Source organism: Balaenoptera ricei, chromosome 3, assembly GCF_028023285.1.
Source record: "Balaenoptera ricei isolate mBalRic1 chromosome 3, mBalRic1.hap2, whole genome shotgun sequence".
Taxonomy (NCBI): Eukaryota; Metazoa; Chordata; class Mammalia; order Artiodactyla; family Balaenopteridae; genus Balaenoptera; species Balaenoptera ricei.
The window spans coordinates 114346803-114372266 of record NC_082641.1 but is presented as its reverse complement, the minus strand read 5'-3'; the positions used below and the strand labels follow the sequence as shown (position 1 = coordinate 114372266).

General features: G+C 44.7%; 1 protein-coding gene across 5 annotated transcripts in view; it reads left to right on the top strand.

Annotated features, from left to right (window-relative positions):
* The window catches only part of TRPC7 (transient receptor potential cation channel subfamily C member 7), a 124055-nt gene that overhangs the window by 75739 nt on the left and 22852 nt on the right, over nt 1-25464 (top strand). For all 5 annotated transcript variants that reach the window (XM_059919486.1, XM_059919490.1, XM_059919489.1 and 2 more), the window contains 2 exons: nt 10934-11167; nt 16433-16697. In XM_059919486.1, the coding sequence (XP_059775469.1) occupies nt 10934-11167; nt 16433-16697 (499 nt within the window). The remainder of the gene's footprint in view (nt 1-10933; nt 11168-16432; nt 16698-25464) is intronic.

The following is a 25464-nucleotide window of genomic DNA, read 5'->3' as shown; positions in this document are numbered from 1 at the left end:
TAAATAAGGGGGAGATGGCAGAGATGAGGTCACAGGATAGGCAGAGTCAATCATGCAAGGCATTGGAGGCCATGGTACAGAGTTTAGATTTTACTCTGAGTATGACTGGAAACAACTGGACAGTTCTGAGTGCAGAAGTGACATCCTACGACCTCATTTTCTAATGGATCACTGGCTGCTGTGTGGAGAACAGATGATTCTGGGACAAGAGCAGAAGCAGGGAGACCAGTTAGGAGGCCACTGCAGTAATTCAGACAGGAAATAGCTGGTTTTGAGGAGGTAGTAGACGGTTATTATATTTTGGAGGTAAAATCAATAATATTTACTACTGGATTGCCTGTGGGGTGTGAAAGAAAGAGAGCAATCAAGGAAAATTCCAAGTTTTTTAGCTCAAGTAATGGTATAATAGAGAGTTCCTCTAAGGCAGGAAAGACCAGGGGAGGAGCAGTTTGGAGAGAGAGTAGATATGGAAATCAAGAGTTCGGTTTGAGATTATCTATTAGATCTCCAAGTGGAAATGTCAAGTAGCAACTACAGATGCTGAAGGTCAGAGAGGCTGGGGCTGGAAACATAAATTTGGAAATGTCAGTCTACTTAAAGTAAATTATATGCAATACCTCAACTGTGAATGTGGACATATGAACCGAGGACCAAGCCCTCGGGCACAGCAATATTTCAAGGATGGGAAAATGAGAAGTATCTTACCCAGCAAAGGAGACTGAGATAAGAGAGTGGTGTCCCAGAAGCCAACCAAAGTCACTGTGTCAAGACCCAGGCAGTGATCACTTACGTCGAGTGTTGCTGATAGATCAAGTAACATGCAGCCTGAGACTTGACCACTGACTTTGGATGTAAAGTTCCTGAGTAGCAAGAGGGGATGGGATCCAGCAGGCAAGCAGAGGACTTGCCCTTAGCAGGAGTGTGGACACTTCATCTACTCTAACAGGAGGAAGGTGGAGTTGAGGGCACAGAGCAGGCAGCTTGGTAAATGCAGTGCTGAGTACAACGTGCAAGTTTTCTGATAGTGTTGTTTCTATTTTCTCAATTTTTTTCTCCATAAATATTCTGTAGTTATTAAGCATTGTATTATGTACCAGGCACTGTGCCAGATACTGGGGAAGCAGCTATAAAATAAGACTAATATTATCTTCTCTCTATTTTCTGGAGCTCTTTAATTATAAAATACTGCTAATAATAATAACAACTTTTAAGAGAAAGACATTGAGCACTGTGTTCACTGTGTTCTTTGGGCTGGCACACCCTAAGGTCCACAACCTGATATACTCTGCTCAGACACAGAGAGCCTCGAAGTGGTATCAGGCCCTTACTGAAGGAGTCTTCATATGCTACTCCCGAGCACTGCTGGGAAGGCCTTGGAGCAGCCAGAAACACAACACACAGTTCTCTTCCCCCATGACTCATGAATGTAGTCCTTTAGACAGACTGGCTATACAAACCATGATTCCCTTGCCACCAGGAGCAGCCCTAGAGCTAAACAGGACTTTAGGACTCTAACAAGTTCAAACTGGTCCCCCAGTGATGGAGAGAGAGGTGGACCACTAAGAGATGAAGGGCCTTGACCAGGTGTCCTTGCTTCTGTCCTTCCCACCCTGTGCCTCAGTAGATGCTCAGCATAGGAGCTAGAGATCCATTTAAAATGTAATCAGGTTTTGTCACTCTTTGCCTCAAAACTCTTCAGTGGTATCACATTCTCCCTCAGCATGACAGCCAATGTCACTATAAAGGCCAACAAAGCCCTCCACCTCTCTACCCCACCTCTATGCCCTCATCTCCCATCACCTCCCATCTCATTCACTCACTTTCAGCCCCACTGGCTTCCTTGCTTCAAACTGTTTCTGCCTCAGAAACTTAGCTTAGGCTGTCCCCTCTGCCTAAGAGTTCTTCCCACGGGCAGCACCATGGCTCACTCCCTCACTTGCTCAGGTCTATGTTCAAAAGTCTCCTTCCACCAACCACAAGCACTGAAATTGAAACTGTGATTTAAAATCTTCCAACAAACAAAAGTCCAGGACCAGATGGCTTCACAGGTGAATTCTATCAAACATTTAGAGACGAGCTAACAGCTATCCTTCTCAAACTCTTCCAAAATATAGCAGAGGGAGGAACACTCCCAAACTCATTCTACAAGGCCACCATCACCCTGATACCAAAACCAGAAAAAGATGTCACAAAGAAAGAAAACTACAGGCCAATATCACTGATGAACATAGATGCAAAAATCCTCAACAAAATACTAGCAAACAGAATCCAACAGCACATTAAAAGGATCACACACCACGATCAAGTGGGGTTTATCCCAGGAATGCAAGGATTCTTCAATATACACAAACCAATCAATGTGACACACCATACTAACAAATTGAAGGATAAAAACCATATGATCATCTCAGTAGATGCAGAAAAAGCTTCTGACAAAATTCAACACACATTTATGATAAAAACCCTTCAGAAAGTAGGCAAAGAGGGAACTTACCTCAACATAATAAAGGCCATATATGACAAACCCACAGCAAACATCATTCTCAATGGTGAAAAACTGAAACCATTTCCAGTAAGATCAGGAACAAGACAAGGTTGCCCACTCTCACCACTATTATTCAACATAGTTCTGGAAGTTTTAGCCACAGCAATCACAGAAGTAAAAGAAATAAAAGGAATCCAAATCGGAAAAGAAGTAAAACTGTCACTGTTTGCACATGACATGATACTATACATAGAGAATCCTAAAGATGCTACCAGAAAACTACAGGAGCTAATAAATGAATTGGTAAAGTAGCAGGATACAAAATTAATGCACAGAAATCTCTTGCATTCCTATACACTAATGACAATAAATCTGAAAGAGAAATTAAGGAAACACTCCCATTTACCACTGCAACAAAAAGAATAAAATACCTAGGAATAAACCTACTTAAGGAGACAAAAGACCTGTATGCAGAAAACTATAAGACACTGATGAAAGAAATTAAAGATGATACAAACAGATGGAAAGATATACCATGTTCTTGGATTGGAAGAATCAACATTGTGAAAATGACTCTACCACCCAAAGCAATCTACAGATTCAATGCAACCCCTATCAAACTACCAATAGCATTTTTCACAGATCTAGAACAAAAAATTTCACAATTTGTATGGAAACACGAAAGACCCCAAATAGCCAAAGCAATCTTGAGAAAGAAAAATGGAGCTGGAGGAATCAGGCTCCCTGATTTCAGACTATACTACAAAGCCACAGTAATCAAGACAGTATGGTACTGGCACAAAAACAGAAACATAGATCAATGGAACAGGATAGAAAGTCCAGAAATAAAACCATGCACATATGGTCACCTTATTTCTGATAAAGGAGGCAAGAATAGACAATGGAGAAAAGACAGCCTCTTCAATAAGTGGTGCTGGGAAAACTGGACAGCTACATGTAAAAGAATGAAATTAGAACACTCCCTAACACCATACACAAAAATAAACTCAAAATGGATTAAAGACCTAAATGTAAGGCCAGACACTATCAAACTCTTAGAGGAAAACATAGGCAGAACACTCCATGACATAAATCACAGCAAGATCCTTTTTGACCCACCTCCTAGAGAAATGGAAATAAAAACAAAAATAAACAAATGGGACCTAATGAAACCTAAAAGCTTTTGCACAGCAAAGGAAACCATAAACAAGATGAAAAGACAACCCTCAGAATGGGAGAAAATATTTGCAAATGAAGCAACTGACAAAGGATTAATTTCCAAATTATACAAGCAGCTCATGCAGCTCAATATCAAAAAAACAAACAACCCAATCCAAAAATGGGCAGAAGACCTAAATAGACATTTCTCCAAAGAAGATACACAGATTGCCAACAAACACATAAAAGGATGCTCAACATCACTAATCATTAGGGAAATGCAAATCAAAACTACAATGAGGTATCACCTCATTGTCAGAATGGCCATCATCAAAAAATCTGCAAACAATAAATGCTGGAGAGGGTGTGGAGAAAAGGGAACCCTCTTGCACTGTTGGTGGGAAAGTAAATTGATACAGCCACTATGGAGAAGAGTATGGAAGTTCCTTAAAAAACTAAAAATAGAACTACCATATGACCCAGCAATCCCACTACTGGGCATATACCCTGAGAAAACCATAATTCAAAAAGAGCATGTACCACAGGCTTCCCTGGTGGCACAGTGGTTAAGAATCCACCTGCCAATGCAGGGGACATGGGTTTGAGCCCTGGTCCGGGAAGATCCCACATGCCACGGAGCAACTAAGCCCATGCGCCACAACTACTGAGCCCACATGCCACAACTACTGAAGTCCGTGCACCTAGAGCCCGTGCTCCTCAACAAGAGAAGCCACCATAATGAGAAGCCCACGTACTGCAACGAAGAGAGGCCACCGTTCACCGCAACTAGAGAAAGCCCATGCACAGCAACGAAGACCCAACACAGCCAATAATAAATAAATAATTTTTTTTTTAATTCAAAAAAAAGAGTCATGTACCACAATGTTCACTGCAGTACTATTTACAATAGCCAGGACATGCAAGCAACCTAAGTGTCCATCAACAGATGAATGGATAAAGAAGATGTGGCACATATATACAATGGAATATTACTCAGCCATAAAAAGAAACAAAATTGAGTTATTTGTAGTGAGGTGGATGGACCTAGAGTCTGTCATACAGAATGAAGTAAGTCAGAAAAAGAAAAACAAATACCGTATGCTAACACATATATATGAAATCAAAAAAAAATTGGTTCTGAAGAACCTAGGGGCAGGACAGGAATAAAGATGCAGTCATAGAGAATGGACCTGAGGACACGGGGAGGGGGAAGGGTAAGCTGGGACGAAGTGAGAGTGTGGCATGGACATATATACTACCAAATGTAAAACAGATAGCTAGTGGGAAGTAGCCGCATAGCACAGGGAGATCAGCTCCGTGCTTTGTGACCACCTAGAGGGGTGGGATAGGGAGGGTGAGAGGGAGACACAAGAGGGAGTGGATATGGGGATATATGTATAGCTGATTCAGTTTGTTATAAAGCAGAAACTAACACACCATTGTAAAGCAATTATACTCCAATAAAGATGTTAAAAAAATAAGAAAATTTAAAAAATAAAGAAATAAATTTTAAAAATAAATAAATTTTAAAAAAGAAGAAACTGAGAATGAAAAAAAGAAAAAAGAAAAAAGTCTCTTTCTCAAAGTGAAGACTTTTTTAACCAACCTGTTTAAAATTGCAAGTTTGTCCACCCTCACTGCCCTCCTATTCTCCCTTCTCTTTTTCTTCCTAACAATTAACATCTCTGACAATAAATACTACACGCTTTCCTTTGTTTCCAGCCTGTCTCAATTAATATTAATATTTCTCTAATCATAGAAATTGTAGTTGATTCTTTTCATCTTCTGTTAGATCTTGCTCCATGTAGGTATCTGGTTTTCCCAAGGCCCTCTCTCAATGGCCACATAGTGTGACAATACTCTATTACTTCCCCAAATCCCTACTGGATATGTAGGTTGTTCCTCTTCTGCTGTACAATTCTGTGGAAGGGTCAAACCCAATCAGAAACATATTCTTCCTGAACTCCATATGCTTTACTTGATTACTAGCAGAATTTTGAGAAACTTCTAGATTGTAAATGCAGGAGATTTAAAGCAGGGGCAAAGGAGGTGGAAGCCACAAAGAGCCTAAGACTACATGCAAAGGTAGAAGAAAAACCAGGACACAGTATCAAGGAAGCCAAGAGGCACTTCCCCAGTGGCACAGTGGTTAAGACTCCGTGCTCCCAATGCAGGGGGCCCGGGTTGGATCCCTGGTCAGGGAACTGGATCCCACATGCATGCCACAACTAAGAGTTCGTGTGTCACAACCAAGGAGCCAATGAGCCACAACTAAGGAGCCTGCCTGCCACAACTAAGGAGTACACGTGCCGCAACTAAGGAGGAGACGAGCCACAACAAAGACCTGGTGCAAACAAATAAATTTTTTAAAATTAATTAATTAATTAATTTTTTAAAAACTTAAAAAAAAAAAAAAAGTAAGCCAAGAGAAGAGCGTGACTGAGGAAGGAGGGGTGAATTTGCTAGCAGACGTGTGTGTTCTCTAGAGCTGTAAGACAACTTGCTTTGGGGAGGACCAAATGAACCAGAGATCACAGATCCTTCTGCCTGGAGAATCTCCAACATCAGTTCATACCACAGGAATATATCTTTCCCGCCTGTATCATGAGCAGCCACTCTGGGGTAGAGGAAAGAGCTTATAATACAGCTTGTGACTTGGAGAGTGTGTCTATACAGACGCTCACCAGAGGACTGGGACAACATTAGTGGTTCGCACAAAGCCATGGAGCTTGGAGGGCAGGAAGCCTCTTCACCACGCATGTCATTTCTCCATCTAGGAAGAGAATTATGTCATGAAGACTCTCTCAACCCAACTCTTACAGAGAACCTGGCAGTGTTTTCTTAAACAGATGCCCCAGTTGAAAGCTCAATTGATGGAGTGAGATGTAAATGCCTAGCACAGTAGGAAAATACACTTAAAGAGAAGGAGAGAAGGAAAGAGATTGGGACTGGTTATCAAGAAGCCCAGTCCTGACTGTGTCCCTTCTTCCTTGGTGGCTCTGCCTCTCTGAACTTCAGCTTTCACATGTGTAAAATGCGAGGATCAAGCTGCTCCCTCACGTCACCCACCAAGGATTACAAACTCTTTGAGGGCAGTGCTAAGTCTTAGCTCCAGAATCACACATCTAGGTTTGACCAAGAATAAAACTGCAAAATCAAATGGGCTGTGTTCCTCACCTAAATCATTCTTTTGATGGTTTCCTCATTTATCTAGGTAAGATTTCCAAGTAGACTACTCCAGCCAACCTGCCAAAATTTCTCCCAGCAAGTCAGACCACGTTGCTGCTCCACTTATCACCTTTAGGAGCTAACTAGCTTAGGGTGACACCCAGCCTCCTCCTCATGGCCTGAAGGAGGGCCTTTCAGGATCTACTGGGCCTTCACTAACCCTCCCTGCTGCCGACCTCCAGCCCCACCCACAACCCCCACCAACCCTAAGCCGTACTAAGCCTCTTGCAGTCCCCTAGAACAGCCTGTTCTCCCTCACATCCACAGCCGCTATCTGCAACACCTTTCAGCCCCTGCTCCTTCACCCAGCTAGCTCCTGGCTCCTCATGCCAGGTGTCACCTCCTTCATTCAGTCAACAGATATATGTTCTGCCCGACACTCTGCTGGGTCTCATGATTATAACACTGACTGCTCTTATCACTGTGTATCCACAAACAGTCCCCTGGACGCTTTTATTACAGCATCTGTCACCCTATAGCACTACTGTTTGTGGACACGTCTGTCTCCAGCACTAGACCGAGCTTGCTGGGGAAGGATAGCATCTTCCTGGTTGTGGTATCCCCAGAATGGTGCCTGGCACAAAGTCAGAGCTCAACACTGTCTGTTAAGTGGTAAATGAGTTCCTGACCAGTGAGAGTAAGTCTGTGCCTAGTAGAGGGCATGGTGAGCGACAGCACAGTGGAAAGAAGGTCCTGAACTGCCTGTGTGACTTTGGATAATTTACTTGCCATCTTCATACACAAGTCTGTTCATCTGTACAGTGGAGATAATTATAGTCAGTACCTATCAAGCTGTAAGGAAGCTTTAGTGTTGGAAAAGTGTTAGCACAGGGCCTAGCACCTAGCAGGTACTCAACAATGGTTAGCTACTAAAATTAGAGATGGGGATGAGCTTTCTTAGAAAATTTTTGCATCTATTAATATCATCTCCTTGCCTGGAAAACAAATGAACCCTGAATGTGTGTGAGGCCCAGATTTGTTGCAAAGGACCTGCCACTGAGATGGTGTTTGGATGTTAGGGCCTGAGGATTGAGGGCTTCTAGGGATATTCTCCCACCTGTGAGTTAACAGGACACCTATATCCTGACCCAATGGTCAGAAGTTGACCCAAAAGAACAGACAAGCCTCCCAAGATGTGGTTAGGGGGCGTTGGGACAGTGTAGAGAAGCCCTATGTAGAGGAAGGGGCTATGACCATTTAAGGAATGCACACAGTTAAGTCTCACAGGACTTTGAAGGGGGATCCCTTCTGAATAGCATCTGAGGCAGGGAGGGGGGTGAACCACCTTTTGAACTGTCAAGCCCCATCTCAGCAGCCTGCATGCCGTTACTTAGAACCTGTCTAAATAAAGCTACTCATTTCCCCCAAGGCTTCCCAGCATTTCCCAACCTGTTCCTCTGCTAGCCATCCTCATTAATTACCAGTGACCATGCTCTCTGTGCTCCAGGCATCTCTGAGTGAAGGGGAGTTTGCCTGAAGGAGGCTCCACTGCCCAACAACCTTACTCTCTAAGCCCCTGGACTCTATATACTCATCTGATTGACATGCTAGAGGCAAAAGTCCAGGGGGCTCAGGTTGGATATAAAATGCTGAACTACCCTCAGCACCCTGGAAGCAGGGGACCTAATTTCACTCACTGAAGTACTTAATTTCACACATTTCTTTTTTAATTAAGCATTCCTGCTGCTCAAACCCTTGGGCCCATGCTACTTTTACTCATGGACTTGGAATAATTTAAATTAGTCTGGGTAAGTTAATATGTAAATCTAGGAAGACTGATGTGGGCATTGGACCATGGAGGAAGTGATTTGCAATGCCCAACGAGGAACCTCTGTATTGGTCAGAAAAGTCAGTTTACTGTAAATAATTTGCATTTCAGATTCATAGAGTTTTCAGTGCTGGAAATTACCCCAAAACCTCAAGAAAATCAAGGAACTTATCCAAGGTCACATACCCAGTAAGAGTGACCAAGGTAGAACAGGGCTTCCTAAATTAAAGTAATTGATAGCCTGTAATTCTCCTAGTGCTCAGCAAAAAGCAGTTCCACTAAGACATTAGGAATTTTAATTGGGGGGCAGGGGCATAGAGGAAAGCAACAAACATTTTTTTCCAGCCTGTAATGGTTTTTCCAATAACATATTTTAAATATCTATTTGAACAAGCACAGATGAAAGTACATTTCATTGTTAAGGAAATTTTACTTCACTGAATTACCACAAAAATTTTCAAAGTGTAAGCTTGGGAAGTATGGCTTTGTTAAGGAACAAAAGGGGGGAGCAAGGTGTGTGTGGTGGGGGGAGTCTTGTAAACAGACCTGCAATGTTTGGGGACACTTCCTGCTGTCCCCCTCCAATTTGATACAGACATGCAGATCTTAGAATCTGTTTCATCAAACGAAGCCACAACCTCTCTAAACAGCTGTGGAAGAGGCAGGAGGAACCGGGAAGGCAGGCCATCATGTCTGACGCACCGGAGCCAGGGGAGTGCCGAGGGGCTGGCAGTGTTAACCTTTAGGGGATATGTGGTCAATGAGCTGGAATTGTTTCACTAACCAATCCGTTAGTGATTCTTTTACCATATTAACCTTCTAAGTATGCAGGTGAAGTGTAGCACAGTGTAACACAGAATGGGCTAGTTCTGCATCAAATCTTTCCTACGTCTGAGTAGCTGTAAACTCTCTGATGTTAATTAGAAAACAGTCAAGAGTCTTTTTTCTTCATTATCTGCTTTCAACTCAATTCTATTTCCTGGAGAAGCAAAGGGCATAGTGGTCAAGAGCATGGGACTCTAGGGGTAAACCTTCTGGACTCAAATTTCAGATCTCCTGCCTCCTCTCTGGCCACATTACAATTCACTATGTCTAAGGAAATATTAGCTGTAAAACTGGGATAATAAGAGAATGTACTTCATAGGGTTACTACAAAGATTTGAGGGAGTTAATATGTACACATACATGTACATAATGTGTATATATTATAAGAGATATAATATGTACACATAGTAGGTGCTCAAAATGTTACCAAATAATTTTTAATAATCTAAAGTGATTTACTTTTAATAATCAGTGAAGATAAAGGTAGAGAATAGCAGTATTCAATAGAAATATAAGGCAAGCCACACCATAAGCCACACATTTAATTTAAAATTTTCTAATAGCTATATTATAAAAAGAAAGAGATGAAATTAGTCATAAGAGATTTTATTTAACTCAGTATATCTAAAATAGCATTTCAGATTTTAAAACGTTGACATATTTTACATTTTTTGTAAAAAGTCTTTGAAATCTGGTGTGTATTCTACATATACGGCATCCCTCAATTTAACTGGCCACATTTCAATTGCTCAGTATCCACATGTGACTAGTGGCTACGATATTGGATAGTACAGGTATATAAAGATACACACCCAGTTGTTAGTCTCAGCTACCTCAGGAGGCTGGCTTAGAGGTGGGATGGGGGAAGTAGCAACATCTCGTTGACTTCTACATCAACATGTAACAGTGAAGACATATGTCTTTAAAATCCAGTAAGTTATAAAAAAGTAAGGAAAAGAAAAACTAATAACCCAAAACTAATGTTCACTGAAACATTCGTAGAAATATAAAGGAAAGCATTCTAATCAGGGAGTTAGGAGAACTGGGTTCTAGGACATAGGTGGGACCTTCAGAAAACCCTTTCCCAGTCCTGGACCTCAGTTTCGTTATACTTAGTTTAGAACTGGATGATTCCTTATAACCTCCCAGTGCTTAAAATATATAAATGTCAGCCATTACATTTCTCCTATATTGCCTCTAAGAATCTATCAGTGGATGAGAACTCTCTCCTCACACCTGGAGATGGTTTATCTGCAAGCAGAGGGACAGGTGGCACGAATTCTTGCCGTCTGTGGATTTCCTGACTATAAATCTGCCTTTGAAGGCATGTTTTCGTTTGCTGCTTGCTCTCAACGTTCCCAGCTCCAAAGAACCTACCTTTACATCTGTACCCTGGTTCCCTCCGTGCCCCCTATGGTCACACAGGCCCGGAAATGAAAAATGAGCCTGACCTTCTCACTCTCCGGCAGGAATGATTTGGTCCGAATGCAAGGAAATCTGGGAGGAGGGGCCGCGGGAGTACGTGCTGCACCTCTGGAACCTGCTGGATTTCGGAATGCTGTCCATCTTCGTGGCCTCCTTCACCGCAAGATTCATGGCCTTCCTGAAGGCCAGCGAGGCCCAGGTGTACGTGGACCAGCATGTACAGGACGACACGCTGCACAACGTCTCACTCCCGCCAGAAGTGGCCTACTTCACCTACGGTGAGTCGGCGGGGTGTTAGGCTACGCCTACCGCTCCGCGCGCTTCCGGGGCGTGGCCAGGGGCCGTGAGCGTGGCTTGTTCCGCAGCTGTGGTTTGTAACATGGGTGGGGCCAACTTTGGTCGTTTCTACTGTCAAAGCAGACACCGACCGCCCCGCCACCCTCCAAGAAAGTCCTAGTCCCTGCAATACAACCAGCTGAAAAGAACGTGTAATTAGTGACTACGAGAAATGAATTGTTTTGTGTTGGAAAGGATGGATTTGTTTTCTAAGGGTTCTTGGAGCGTTTCTGTAGGATCCTTTTATTTTTTTTTCTTTTAAAGAAATCTCATTTCTGATGTGGATCCAGGAGCTTTTCCTTACATATTGGATCGCTGTATTTTCTGCAAAAATAAGTCTTGCTTTCCCAGTTCAAAAGTTATTTTCTCATGGCAAGATAGGTTCTTAGAAGATGCCTTAATTCTTTCAAACCACAAGGCCATACAGTGTGAGATGCTAGATTGAATTTTTAGTAATAAGAGTTAAAGCATCCATTTATCAAGGACCCTCTAGGTGTCAGGAACTGTATAGACATTTTACACCATAAACTCCAATCATTGCAACAGCCCCACAGAAAGGATTTTGTTGTTGTTGTTGTTCCTATTTTATAGATGAAGAAACAGGTTTTCATGGCATGGCTTACAGTGTTCCCAGAAATACAGTACTGCCTCGGATAGCAAGGGATCCTGGTCCAACATGAAATGAAAACGATGCAGAATGGTATAGTGTTTATGTTCACAGGCTTTGGAGTTAGAGAGACCGGGATTCAAATCCTATTTCTGTAGCTTACTGTAAGGACTTGTTTACTTAATTTTTCTGACCCTCTATTTTCCCATATGTAAAACTGGGATAATACATGTCAGAAAGTTTGTTTTAAGGGTTAAATAAGGTAGTGCACATGAAGAATTTTGCACCGTGTTCTGAAATATTAAGTGCTCACTAATAGTAACAAGTTATTATCACTAGTACCTCTGGGGTCATTTTCTGGCTCAATCACTGTGGCTTCTGTACTAAAAGAAAGATGGGTGGGGAGAAGAAACAATAGATATTTGTTGTTACCGGTAAATTAGCTGGACATTTCATAGGCACTCACTAGTGGCATGAAAGGTTTGAATGTCAAATGTCCCTGTTAGATGGAAGCCACGTGGTGTGTATGACCACAGAATCTTCATGATCAGGTACAGCAATGATCTCCAGAAGGCTGGCCACTTAACACAAAACTTGAGTTGCTGCCCATATTCAATGTAGATTGTGTTACGCAGATTATGTTACATGCAAATGTGGTAGGGAACCCCACACACACTAAGAAATGGAGAGTCTTGTAGTATTACAAATCATCCACTCTTCGTTTGTTGGTTTAGCAAATCCAGACATTTTAAAAGCGTGGGTTTGCATATTTTCCCCTTCTATGCTGCTCAGGGTTCATTAAGGAAAGATGAGAGAATCTTGATACTGCATTGAATACTTTCCTTAGGGCTGTGATTCAAGCCACAGTATTGCTCACTTGTGACTTCTATTCCTTTTCTGGATTGTATTAAAGTCTCACCCATTAAAGTCTCACCCAACCCAAAGCTTTGCACTTTATTGCCCCTGCATTGTGGTCCACCCTGTACCCTTGAAATCTTTTGCATCTCAAAGTGTTGGCGTGTGCCCCAGTTATGGAGGCAGAGCGCCCTCTAGTGGTCAGCCAGGCAATGGTCCCTTTCAACCTCTACAGCATCAAGTAGGCAGGTGTTTTTCAGGTTACAATAGGGCAATTTTTATCCTAGAAACAGCTCCAAGGGGAAGAAAATCCCTTTGTCTGAATCATCAAAGTGCTGTTTGCTTTTACACCCATCAAAATTCTTACAAACCAGTCAAAGTAGAGTACTTTTCACTAAAAGTCCTGACCGGGTCACCAGGGTCTGACAACAGCTAAATCTATCTTAATAGATTATAGGCTTTTATTATTACGACTGAAGTTTAAGATGATAAATTATAGGGGAGAGAAAAAAAAGGAATTCCTTTTGGCGTCTGTTTGAAGAATCTGAGTCCTATTTCATGTTATCCAAATGTGTTATTTATCCATGGAGGGCAACAGATATATTGGAAAAATACATTTGTTCCCCTTACTTGTCTTTCTGAGTTTTATGACCTTGATGAGAACATGAAGTCTATAACTTTATATATTTCCGCATATAATTTAGAATGCACTACATGAAAGCCTGTGTCAAATGGAGGCCTGGCTCCCCTTACTAGAGATCTCTTACTGCTCTTTATGATTATAATTGTTTAACAGAGTCTAGCTTTGAAAATAAAGAACAAAATTCTTCTCTTCCATCTCCCTTGGGGTGCCAAGAATTACTATGTAATATCCTTGCTATCTGCATTTACCTGGCTCTGAAAAGGACCCCATACCCCAAATCCAGTCTTTAGAATGGCAGTAATAATACCTCCTCTATAGGGCTGTTGTGAAAATTACAGCTAATATAAGTGTAAGGGCTAATTTAGGTTTCTCTATGTTTCTCAGTTTAAGTTGCACTTAGTATTTCTCAACAGGGGCACAATTGACTTGTTCAGCAGGGCAGTCCTCATGGAACAGGTCTGTCTGGAGCATTGCAGGATATTAGCATCCCAGTAAGACTCCTACCCAGTCATTGTGACAACCACAGATGCCCCCCACACACTCTGCCCCAGGAGGAAGGTTCTACCCTCACTTGAAAATCACTGTATGTCTTGGCACATAGAAGGCAGCTTATTAAAGAAAGCTGCTGCTCCTTGCACCGTTAGAACTACAATAGAAACACTTCACAGGTTTGCTCTGCTGAAGGAATATACCCAGGGCAGCTCAGACCCTCACCAGTGACCACAAGCAGAATCTCCCCAGCACGAGACAGGTCCCAGGACTCTTGCCACCTGGAACAGGGATGTCATAGCAAACCTGGATGACTGGTCACCAGTTTTGGGGCCTTAGCTCAGTCAGGGAGCAACTCGCAGACACACACTGCCTGAGGAACAAAACCCAAGAGCATTTTCTCAGGCAAGAACCTTCAGATTCCTGGCCCCCGTGTGAGCTCATTTGTTCTGATCTATGGCTAAACTTGTGGTTAGGACTTCATTCAGCCATTTAACAAACATTTATCAGCACCTGCTGTGTGCCAGACCCTTGTCCCCAGGAACCCCTGAGTGGCCTGCAATTTGTTTTCCAGCTAAGCACTTTACATAAATGATTTCATTTCATCCTCACCACATTGATGATATTATCCCCAATTTGCAGATGGGGAAAATGAGGCTTAAAAATTTAATTGGACAGCCTCTTCAATAAGTGGTGCTGGGAAAACTGGACAGCTACATGTAAAAGAATGAAATTAGAACATTCTCTAACACCATACACAAAAATAAACTCAAAATGGATTAAAGACCAAAATGTAAGGCCAGACACTATAAAACTCTTAGAGGAAAACATAGGCAGAACACTCTTTGACATAAATTGCCGTAATCTTTTTTGATCCACCTCCTAGAGTAATGAAAATAAAAACAAAAATAAACAAATTGGACCTAATTAAACTTAAAACCTTCTGCACAGCAAAGGAAACCATCAACAAAACCAAAAGACAACCCACAGAATGGGAGAAAATATTTGCAAATGATGTAACCAACAAGGGATTAATCTCCAAAATATATAATACAAACAGCTCATGCAGCTCAATATCAAAAAAACAAACAACCCAATCAAAAAATGGGCAAAAGATCTAAATAGACAGTTCTCCAAAAAAGACACACAGATGGCCAAAAAGCACATGAAAAGATGCTCAACATCACTAATTATAAGAGAAATGCAAATCAAAACTACAATGAGGTATCACCTCACACAGGTCAGAATGGCCATCATCAAAAAGTCTACAAATAATAAATGCTGGAGAGAGTATGGAGAAAAGGGAACCCTCCTGTTGGTGGGAATGTAAACTGGTACAGCCACTATGGAGAACAGTAAGGAGTTTCCTTAAAAAACTTAAAATAGAACTACTATATGATCCAGCAATCCCAATCCCAAATATATCCAGAGAAAACCATAATTTGAAACGATATATGCACCCAAATGTTCATTGCAGCACTATTTACAATAGCCAAGACATGGAAGCAACCTAAAAGTCCATCGACAGAGGAATGGATAAAGAAGTTGTGGTATATATATACAATGGAATATTATTCAGCAATAAAAAAGAATGAAATAATGCCATTTGCAGCAACATGGATGGACCTAGAGATTATCATACTAAGTGAAGTAAGTCAGACAGAGAAAGACAAATATCATATAACACTTATATGTGGAATCTAATTTTTTAAAAAAGATACAAATGAACTTATGTACAAAACAGAAGCAGCCTTATAGATATCAAAAACAAACTTATGGTTACCAAAGGGGAAATGTGGAGGGGAGGGATAAATCAGGAGATGGGATGAACATACACATACTACTATTTATAAGATAGATGACTGACGGGGACCCACAGTATAGCACAGGGAACTCTACCCTGTGATAACCTATATGAGAAAAGAACCTAAAACAGAATGAATATCTGTATATGTATAACTACATGAATCACTTGGCTATATACCTGAAACTAACACAACATTGTAAATCAACTATACTCCAATAAAATTAAAATATTAAAATTTTTTTAAATGACAATAAAAGATTTTAAAAGCAAAAAAAAAAAAAAATGTTAATTGACTTGCCGAGAGTCATATTTTACATACAGCCCCTGCATAGAAAGGCCACTTTCGACCTCAGGTCTGTCTGACTCTAAGTCTGTGCTCCTCCCCACCACCTCCTTGTGAATGGGACAGCCCCTGCTTGTGGAGCTCAAACACTAGGAAGGAAGATAGGATAGCAAGCAGCATGGTGAGTGCATGACAGGAGGGTACACGGGATACCGTGGGAGCAGAAAGGGGTACAGGGAGGCTGCCCCAGCCTGTGGGGGGCACAGAAGGCTTCCTGAAAGAGATGACACCTGAGCAGAGTCTTGAAGGATGACTGGGATTGAAGTGAGGGGAGAGTGTTCCAGGCAGATGGGCCAGCATGTTCCAAGAGGGAGGGTGGCACCTTCGATGTATTAGGATTAATTTAAAGACAAGGGCAGGAATGGCAAGTGATGAGGTTAGAGGCCTCTAAAGATGCCTAACTGGTTTCTCTTCCAGAGCAGATCCTGTTGCCCAGTGAGTAACCCAGATGGTTTTCTTTTAGCCAGGGACAAGTGGTGGCCTTCAGACCCTCAGATCATATCGGAAGGGCTGTATGCGATAGCTGTCGTGCTGAGCTTCTCTCGGATCGCGTACATCCTGCCGGCCAACGAGAGTTTTGGGCCCCTGCAGATCTCCCTGGGGAGAACTGTGAAAGATATCTTCAAGTTCATGGTCATTTTCATCATGGTATTTGTGGCCTTCATGATTGGGATGTTCAATCTGTACTCCTACTACCGAGGTGCAAAGTACAACCCAGCGTTCACAACGTGAGTACCCCTTTGCTCTCTCCTGAGGGGTTCTCCGGGCTTCCCAGGGATCCTTGGCAGCCTCTTGCAAGTGTCTCCTCACAGAGGCTCAGGTTTCCTTGGCATTTCTAAAGCTTAAAGGCAACTTTATTCAAGGGTGGTTTCGAGTTCAGGTTCTGGAGTTGGAAAAGCAGAAGAGCTGGGTTTAATCCTCACTTTGCCACTTACATGCTGTGTGGCCATGAGCATGTTCCTTAACTTCTCTGAGTCTTAGTTTCTTCATCTTTAAAATGAGGCAACTAATAATACCCGCTTAATAGGGACAGTGTGAGGATTCAATGAGCTGATTTAGCTGCCACACAGTAAATTAAATAAATGGAAGGAATTATTACTATTATGATTGGCTTAGCCTATGTTACCTAGAAAACAAAGCCCTGGGCAGGTCTTGCATGCCAATATTTCACTGGAGAGAGGGAGTTGTAATCCAAATGAAATAAGATCAAAGGAAAAAAGAAAATGGCGTGTGGGGGGAGGGAAAGCACATACAGGTTGCTGACCTGGCCACCGTCTACCAAGACATACAACTTGGTCATCACAGACTTCTACAGTGAGACATATAGTACTACATCTCAGAATAGCCCATCAGGATAGAATTAGATAATTTATCAGCCAGACCTTTTCCATCTGCTGTCTTTCATTAATCAAATTCACTCCACAGGACATTAGTGTACCTACACTTCTAGGTCCGCCCCCGGAGAAGCCATATCTGCACAGCATGGGAGGTAGGTCTGCCTGTGGGCACAGGTCAGCAGCTCTCCGTGCCTGGCTGGGCAAACCAGTGCTGTGCATGGGCACCGAGCAAGTCCTGCAGCACCACGTGCCTCAGAAGCAGCAGGGAAGGCCCAGGTGAGGGAGGCAAGAGGCATGCGGTGTGACCGAGAGGCAAGGCGCTGTCAGGCCGACTGACTCGGGGGCCCAGAAGGAGCTGCTGCAGGCAGAGCAAGCAATGCCAAGGCCTCCCCCACGGGGTGGCGTCGGAGCTCACTGAGCCTATGTCCACAAAGACCCGGAGCTCCTCCCCTCTAGGGGACGCCAGGAGGTCTCCTGGAGGGCCATCAGTAGCACTGAGCAGTGGTCTAGTAGAAGAATCTGGCAAATCTGAGTTTACACTGGCATAGGCATTTCGTAGCTAATGACTTTAAGCCAGGTCACTTGATTGATCTGAGCCTCACCAGGCAAGATGGAAATAAGACTTCCCACCCTTGCTCATAAATACCTTCACAAATAAACAAAGCGATTCTATAAAGAAGCGTTTCCAGTCCAGGTCCTGCCCCAGGCTCACCTGGTCCCAGAACTGCTCCCTGCTTTCATCAGGCTCCCGCCCAGAGTCTTGAGGGAAGGACAGTCAGGTGTCCAGCCACAAGCATGGCAGCTGGAACCAACAGGGCTAAGCACTTGCGGACACTGGTCCCCAAGAACCCTTGAGCGGCCTGGAATTTATTTTCCAGCCAGTGACAGTGGCGGAGCTGCACCGTGCAGACTCCTTGAGCAGGTCCCACCTTGCAAGGGGCCTCCACTTGACCCTTCTTCCAGAGAAATCACTCTTCAAGGGACGGTCCATAACTCGAAGAACCCAGACCAAGTGCGATGGACCCTGCGCCCCTCAGCTCAGAACCGTGGACAGCGCTGCCCCGCCCGAGGAGAATTGCCCAGAAGGGTGGGCCTCTGGTGCTGCTGAAGCACAAAAGCTGTTACTCTCGGAGGCAAAGAAGTAGTTTGTGTTCACAGAGAACAGGTGCCTGGCCAGCGCTGAGAAATGCACCCGAGGGGTGCCTAGCTCTGTGTCTCAGCACACCACACGCCCCCGGCTCAGGCAGACGAGGTTTCAGTCTGAGTTCTCCTCTTACTGGCTGTGTGACCTTGGGCAAGTGCTTAACCCCCCTGGGCATTCATGTCCCCAGCTCTGGAGTGAGAATACCAAGATGGCCAGCTTCACAGGATTGTTGTAAGGATCCAAAAAGAAGAAATCAGATTGAATATAGTGCTTGGCATATAATGAGCCTTCAATGAATAATAGTGATCATAATGGAAACGATGAGTAATAAGGAGGAGGGGGCAGGATGAGCTGTAAGAAAGGACACCTGGGGACTGACTGGCTCTATGGGACCTTTCTGGACAGGGGCCTAGCCTACCAACTGTCCACCACATCAGGCCAAGTGCATTAGTGGATCAGTTGGACCACTTTATAGCACTCCAACACTCAGTGATTAACTGTTGAAGGAATGAAATAAGCTTGAATCACCCAAAAGCAAATTTGCTCTGGATCTGCTAGAGGCAAAGCTAACTGTACACACTCAGTGCGGGATGCATTGTTTATTGATGTCAAGTCAAGATGTCAGTCAATACACAGAGACTCTCACCCTCTGTGGTCAGGCCCTGATGTCCCTCCTGTGTTTCCAGTCTAGCACGATGTCTTGTACATAGCATTGCTCACTAAATGCTTCATAAGCAAGAATGAGGGAATCAACAGGAGAAAGGAAGCCAGATTCGAGGCAGTAGGATAAGCAGTTGACTGGGAATCTGACCATGAGGACCTCTGTCCCATTTCTCCTGCCCTGGGTGTTCTGTGCAATCCCCCTTCGCTCCCCCTACAAGGAGGCTGTACTGTCAGCCCACAGTCCCTCCGAAAGTTGGTAGCACACGACACATGAAAAATGAAAAAGGGCATGACTTAAGAGCAGGGCTGTCCAGGCCACAGTTCTCAGCTGGACACAGCACAGCCAATCTATAAAGGGAGTCTCTGGGATCAGGAAAAGTCATGGGGAAAGGTAACAGCAGGAGGAAGGGCCAAAGCAATTGGCTTGTCCCATTGCTGGGAACTGAATGGAGCTTTCTAGACATGAGAAACCCAACCAAAGAGGATTCAGGCTCTCCAGGATGGGCAAGGGAGAGAAAAAGGCGTGGCCGAAGCAAGCACAGTAAAGAAAGGACAGGATATTTATCGCCTTGGCAACTCCTAAAATGGGATGTGAAGCTGTGAATAGGATTTGATTGAACAGGAAAACAGTCAACAGAGCGGTGAAGTGGAGAGGAAAGAATGGATTTTTGTAAATGTCATCTCTTACCTTTTGACTGCTCTCTGGAGCGTATCGCACCCCCCCAGAGATCTTCTTTGATAAGCAAAAAGCCACATGAGGATAAAGGATTCTCGTGCTTCAGGGGGACTCAGAGCTATTCTGAGTGCCAGCAAAGCTGATGATAAAGTCCAATGACTCCCTTGGAGAATGCTTCATAACAGCCCACACCCAGGCCACCCTGCCCAGCTCAGGATCATCCCTTTGGCCCACCCCCAGGGCGCCCTCTTTCTGTGTGTGGAATTTATAGCTTTAGGGTAAGATGGTCCTCTCAACTGCTTCTATAGAGTCAGAAGACTCAACGATACAGAAAGGAAATTTGGGCTGGAGCACACTGCGGGTACCCTTCCCCTATCTTTGCCCCCCTCAACCCCACCCCAGCCATGTTCAAGGACAGCTTGGGTCCCTAAGGGGGTCCACTTTGAAAGTCAGCTGTTAGGAACCAACAGACAGCTGTCTCACGGGAGCCCTGTTCACCTAGGGGTGTGGGCCCAGGCCAGCTCACAAAAGCCAGTCCCACCCGAATCCCCCTCAGTTATAGTGCTGTCCCAAATGGGAGGGGGAGAGACGTCCTGGGACAAAAGGAAAGAGAAGAAGAAGGTTCCTCCACCAGCAACAGACCCACAACCCTCAGCCAAGCCCTGCCCTAACCTCCAGGGTGTTCCAGTTCCAGAATCACTGTACCTCCCTCCCCACCCCCAAATTCCCATCCCGTCCACCTGGCACACCTCACTGAGGGGAGGTAGAGGAAAACAGACAGATTGAACTAATTCTGCCCAAGGTATGAATAAACACACAGTATGAACAGTCTTCACTGAGACCAGTGTTTCTCAGACCACACCGGAATCATCCGGGGAGATGGCTAAACCTGAGTCTTCCCGGACCCCACCCCTTAGAGAGCCTAGTTACGGCCTTTCCAGGTAGGCCTAGAAGTCAGCACAAACAATCCACTGGGGGATTCTGATATAGGTGGTCTTGGGACCACACAGTGAGAAATGCTGATCTGATTCTACCTCATCATTACTCAGATGGGGAGACAGACCACGCTCAGCTCTGCGCATTGAAAAACAAAAAGAGCTTGTTAACCTAAGTGAGTGCGTTATTGATAGGATTTCAAGCTCTGTGCAGTCAGAATACGTAGCCAGATTCCAGCGGAGAGCATGGTCTGCAGTCAAATCCTAGGAGCAGTTAGGAGGCAACTTTCCAGCCTCCTCTCCCTTCAGAACCAAAGGTCTGGTTATGTTTCACAGCTGCTTCAGTGTCGGGGGCTGGCGTGAAGGGAGGAGCAGGAGAAGGGGCACGTGTGCGCACAGGTTATTGGGTGGTGAGCTGGGCCTGCCTGCGCATGGCAGATGGGCACCAGCTGGCAGCTCATTGTCTCTAAGTCACTTCTATTAGAAACTGCAAATGACCAGAGGTGAGGAGGAGAAGGTGTGCAGACCAGTTTTATGCTCCCAGAGTATAAAATCTAAGTGTCCTGAGACGGGCGTAAGGAAGTGGAGGTGAAATCGCCTGAAAATGCATTTTCTTTCAAAAAGTCTTAAAGTTCTCAATTCCAACTGTTAGAAATTTTGTTCTTAATGGGAACATACCTTTGATTTTTATCATGGAAGTCAGTAGACAAATAGGATTTGCTTTATGCAGCTTTGTTTTGTGGCCACCTTTGCCGGAATGCACATGTTCCATAGGCAAAGGCTTTCTGCTTAGAGATCATATGGAAACCTTGAGGTCCAGCACTCTAGTTTCAGTGTTGGAAAAACAGAGACAAAAATCCTTGGCTCACTAATGAAATACAGCTGGGTGAGAATGTGTAGGAAAAGGGTGGCCTTCCCTATACTCGGACTGGTGACCATGACAGGACAGGTACACAAAGAAGAATGGGAGGGGTTGGGGTCAATGAGGGGACCCAGAGCAGGGAAGTGAAGGGCTCTCTAACATAACCCAGGATGGGCTCCTGGTCTTCTCTTTGGATGAACTTGGCCTCCCCCACTTAATTTTGACTGGAGATTAAATGTAGGCCCTGGGCTTCCCTGGTGGCTCAGTGGTTAAGAATCCGCCTGCCAATGCAGAGTACACGGGTTCAAGCCCTGGTCCGGAAAGATCCCACATGCCGCGGAGCAACTAAGCCCGTGAGCCACAACTACTGAGCCCGCATGCTACAACTACTGAAGCCCGTGCACCTAGAGCCCGTGCTCCGCAACAAGAGAAGCCACCTCAGTGAGAAGCCTGTGCACCGCAACGCTCGTCACAACTAGAGAAAGCCGGTGTGCAGCAACAAAGACCCTACCCAGCCAAAACTAAATTCCAAAAAAAAAAAAAAAATGTAGGCCCTGACCCTCAAAAGATGATCCCAGCCAATCTTTTCTACAGGCTGTTGTGGAGTCAGCTTCATAGCATAGCTGGGTTGAGACATTGCTAATCAAAAAATACCTCTCTTAAGGTTATTCTGTTCCCCAGGAATCATTTTAATGGAAGGAACTTCAGCAGTGCTAGGCAAAATTAGAAGCTTCTATTTTCCATGACAGTCATGGGAAATTTCCATACCCTACAGAGAGACTCATATGCACACCCGGGGCAGAAGGCACTGACTCAGCTCCACCCCCCTCAGTGGGGCTGCAGGAAAGCCAGTTCCTCCTTCCAGTGAACCTGGAGATGGGCACTGGGGCTGAGGCAGAGGCTCCTTGAGACTCTGCCCACACATACACCACCCCAGGACCACCGCACCACCCTGCTGTTGAACAACTCATGACAGACACATGATCTGCCCTCTCGTTTAATCCACACAACAACGGAATGACATAGATACTACTACCAAGAACCTGAAGCTCCATGAGATATTGGTCTTGCCCAAGACCACAGAGCCAAAAGAGGATGTGAACCCAGATCTGCATGGCTCCAAGCCCGTCCTCCACCTTTTTACCTGAAACTCCCCCACTCCCATACCAGGGCCTATGCTCTAAGGGAGAAGCTGAGTGCCTTTAGAAGTTGTGTCGGGCTTCCCTGGTGGCGCAGTGGTTGAGAATCTACCTGCCAATGCAGGGGACACGGGTTCGAGCCCTGGTCTGGGAAGATCCCACATGCCGCGGAGCGACTAGGCCCATGAGCCACAACTACTGAGCCTGCGCGTCTGGAGCCTGTGCTCCGCAACAAGAGAGGCCACGACAGTGAGAGGCCCGCGCACCGCGATGAAGAGTGGCCCCCGCTTGCCGCAACTGGAGAAAGCCCTCGCACAGAAACGAAGACCCAACACAGCCAAAAATAAATAAATAAATAAATACATGTCAATTCATTTAAAAAAAAAAAAAAAGTTGGGTCACTTTCCTGTGACACTAAATTCTAAAGAATAGCATACTAAATTCAGATTTTGATTATCACTGAGAACCTGATGATTCTATATCTCAACTCTCAATAATCAGCCTGTGATTGTCCCCTGGGTAAAGCAGGTTTCTTTTCCAAAGTGTGCTCATTCATTTGACAAACATTATGAAACAGCTACTCCATGCCAAGTTCTGTTTTGGCCCAGGTGTCATAGAGATTAATAAGACAATCTTCCCATCCCTGAGGAACGCGTAGACAAGTAGGGAATTCCAAAAAAAAAAGGGGGAGGGGGGTGCATCAGTTATTTTACACCATGTGATCATCATCAAAGGGTACTTGGGCGGCACGGTGAGGAGGAAGCACTGAACTCTGCCTGGCAGGGTCAGGGAAGGCTTCATGGAGGGGGTGACCCTAAACGGAGGGTCTTGGAGGAGGATGAGGAGGGCATTCCAGCCTGTTTAAGGTAAAGGAGCAGGGCATTTTTAAGTGAAGGAGAAAGCAGCTGCCTCATTGCCCAGATATGGATTTGTTCAGATGTTTCAATGCCTCATAATACGTGAAAATTTTCTTAACAACAACAAAAGCCGCTTCCAGTGGCAGGGTCTGGGGAAGGGACAACAAACACCATGTCTGGCCACAATGGTGGCAGGAAGAAGCCCCTAAAGCAGCCCAAGAAACAGACCAAGAAGATGGATGAGATAAGATATTCATGCAGAAACAGAAAGAGGAGCGGAAGAAACTCTAGGAGCTAAAAGCAAAGGCTGAGGGGAAAGCCCCATGGCCAAGGTGCAGGTAAGAAATCTGCCCAGAAGTCAGCTCTTCCTTGTGCCTGAGGCCATGGTGATCCTTATTCCTTTCCTGTTTAAACATCTGGATTGCCTGCCATAACATCTGTTGCCACCTGTAGCTGGAATGAAGTGTTGTCTTACAGCTTATGGTACATTTAAGAATAAACTTTGGTAAAAAGAAGAAAAAAAAATAGGCAAGCAGGTGAAAGTTTAGGGAAATGGCAGAAAATTCAATCAGATAATCCAGCAGGAGCCAAATTGTGAAGGTCTTTTAAGTAAGTCCCAATAGGGTGCTAGAGTCTCCGATGAGGCCTTTTTAAAAAGAGGAAGCATGGTCGGATCTGCCCTCAGCAAGAGCGCTGCGGCAATGGTGTGAAGGATGGGTTGGAAGGGATGGGAGAGGATGGGAGGGGATGCCCGAGCTTGGTGCTGGGGGTTTTATGATGAGTAGAAGCAGTCGGGATTCCTCCCCTCAAGGAACTTGCAGACTGGTTGGGAAGACAGATACTAATCAAATAGTCACAGGAATGAGGGCTCGCTTACAACTGAACAAATGTTGTGAAGGAAATGCAGCTCCAGAGGGAGCTGATAGATCCATGAAGAGGCTGTGGACAGGGGATGGAGAAGGAGGCTGAGGCGGTTAGAGTGGATGAACCACGGTGACTGCCTGCACGTGGCGGGGGGGTGCGGAGGGGGGGAGAAGGAGGATGTTCTCCAGGTTTTGACATAGGTAAGGCCCTAAAAGGATGTGGGGAGGGTATCAAGGAGAGCATGATGGGGAAGAGGGCAAGGTCCCAGTGATCCAGGAAAGATATAGGGGCCTTGGCCTTCCTCAGGACCCATACCCAGCAGAGCTGAAGTCAAACACTCAGATCTACCTCCCAGGAGCATGGGTGAAGTGGTCCATATCCTAAAGGACTGCAGGAGCAGTGGGGCCTTAAAGAGGGCCCATCCTCAGCACCAAGGGACAAGCAGAGACTTGCTGAAGGGGTGCATGGGGCCCTTAAGCTAAAAATGCCATGTTGTGTTTTACAAACAGAAGAGCCTGAGACTTCCCTGGCCCAAGGAAGGGAGAAAAGGGAGATGGTCAGGTGAGCCATACAGGCCCAGAAACATCCAGAAGGGAGTGATGAGCCAGAGGGGCCTTCTGACAGCAAAGGGCCACAGCCCCAACAAGGATCCACCTGCAGAGGAGGTCCCACTAGGGCAGCCAAGGCTGGATTATACTGTCTGCCCTCATAAAACTCACTATAACCAATGGCCAGTTAAGAGAAATCAGCACAGCATCATGGGACCGTGGCCTCTGCCGTGTGCTTTGGGCTGAGCATGCTGAATGTGTTTGCAGGTGCGGATGTGGAATGGAGTCAGCCTCCTGGGCTTTAATGAGGAGAGATTTTCCCAGGATCCTGGGTCCGTGTTGAAATATGTGCATCCCTGATACACAAGCATTATCATCATACTTTATCATATTTGAAAGTTATAATCTCACCTTTCATCTTATGAATTCAAGTTAGGCATAAGGGTTTGGGGGGAATGAGAGAACTCTTT